The 1,704-nt window shown below is 42.9% G+C and overlaps 1 protein-coding gene across 1 annotated transcript; it reads right to left on the reverse strand.

The window, feature by feature from the left end:
• Positions 1 to 13: 13 nt before the first annotated feature.
• LOC144477898 (uncharacterized) lies at positions 14 to 1,184 on the reverse strand (the record flags this gene model as incomplete). Its single annotated transcript, XM_078195630.1, has 2 exons — positions 202 to 1,184; positions 14 to 114 (listed from the first exon to the last, which is right to left on the reverse strand). Coding segments are annotated over exons 1-2 (1,084 nt in total), but the record flags the coding sequence as incomplete, so codon positions are not given.
• Between the last annotated feature and the right edge of the window lie 520 nt (positions 1,185 to 1,704).

Below are 1,704 nucleotides of genomic sequence, written 5' to 3' on the forward strand. Positions count from 1 at the left end.
GAGTTCGAAATACATGATTGAGCTACGGGATCAGGTGACTTGGACGGTTCGGAATCGCGCGGTGTATGCACCTCCTCTTTGTGCAAGAGCGTGTGGTGCTTCTTTCCACATTTCCTACAAAAACCACGCGTGCAACTTCTAATGCTATGGCCTAGCGAAAGACAATTAAAACAACACTGAAGCTGCTTAATTGTATCATGCCTCTCAGAAAATGACATTGCCTTTAATTTTGCACATTGAGCTAGTTGATGGTTATCTTTGCAAAGTAAACACAAAACTGGTTTATACGACATATTGGCTGCTAATGTTTCTGACCGGAATTTAGTTTTATAATCTACTGGCCTATTTGCAAATGGTCTTGACGGCTGAATAGGTATTTGTTTCATATTTATCGATGTTCGTTCAAGAAGTTTCGCTTGCTGTTCTAGGAAATCTATAAAATCTTTGAACCTTGGCTTTCCTGACAGACTAACTAATACCTTATCCCACTCCTTACATGTCACCGAATCTAATTTTTTTGACAACAGAAGAACAATCATCAGATCCCAAGAATGTATTTCTTCTCCTAACGCTTCTAATGCTAGAAGATGATTGTTCGCGGAATCAATAAATTCCCTTAACGAAGTACAAGATTGCCTTTGCACGGATGGCATTTCGATGATAGCATTAGCATGGTGATATAGTAATGCTGTGGGGTCCTCATATCGCTTTTTCAGACTAATCCATGCAAGCTTATAATTGATCTCAGAAATACCTAACGATTGTACAATGCGCGCCGCAGGCCCTTTCAATGCGGAGTTCAGGTAATGAAAACGCTGAATATCCGACAATGACTCGTTATTGTGAATGAGTGTTTCAAAGGTATCTCGAAACCTTAACCAAGTGCTATAATCTCCATCAAATGATGGCAAAACAATAGTAGGCAATCGTGGAACGCTCTGTCCTTCCGTAATGGCAGGTGACTGACTATCCGACGATCTCCCTACAGGAGATGGACCACGACATTTTGCTATATATCTTTCAACGTTAGCCATCGTACTAAAAAATGCTGTCTCAAATGTGTCGCGTTCACTTAAGTGTATTGCTTCCAATTCCGTTCCTACAACGAGTACCTCGATACTCGACTGCACGCTATCAAATTTATCGAACAGACCCTTGTTTGCTTTCACACGTTTTTCGACCATATCTACATCTAACTCATCTGAAATGACTTTTCCGACAAAGCTTCTAAAGATTGTTAATTTTGCTTTAACCGCCCCGCGTTCCGAAACGAGTGTTTTCAGTTGCGCTTCCATTTTTGTACGCTTCTAAACAGTTAAATGACTCACGCAAAGACACGCTGACGTAGTTGAGCGATGCTGGATCTCTCTGCTGAAGTAGTTACGCTGCACCGGGATGTGGGCCGGAAACTGCGTCGATGAATGCTGCTATCGTTCCTCACTATCTCGTCTAAGGATGTGATGTTCCAAAGGTTGGAACACGCACTGCGCCTCTCTGGATGCTGATGACGTTGTGGCTGCTCCACACGATGTAAGCACCTTCTTCCAATAGAAGGATGCCAGATAACAAGTCCCGAATCTGGTCCGGGCGGTGAATTCTGGATACCAAACCGCAATCGTGGACTAAACCAATTCCAGATTGCTCTTGATGCAACAGCTTTCAGCTTCTTTGGATCGAGGTATCCGGCTCGAAGGACCAATGGTT

Source organism: Augochlora pura, unplaced genomic scaffold (assembly GCF_028453695.1).
Source record: "Augochlora pura isolate Apur16 unplaced genomic scaffold, APUR_v2.2.1 APUR_unplaced_5056, whole genome shotgun sequence".
NCBI classification, from domain to species: Eukaryota; Metazoa; Arthropoda; class Insecta; order Hymenoptera; family Halictidae; genus Augochlora; species Augochlora pura.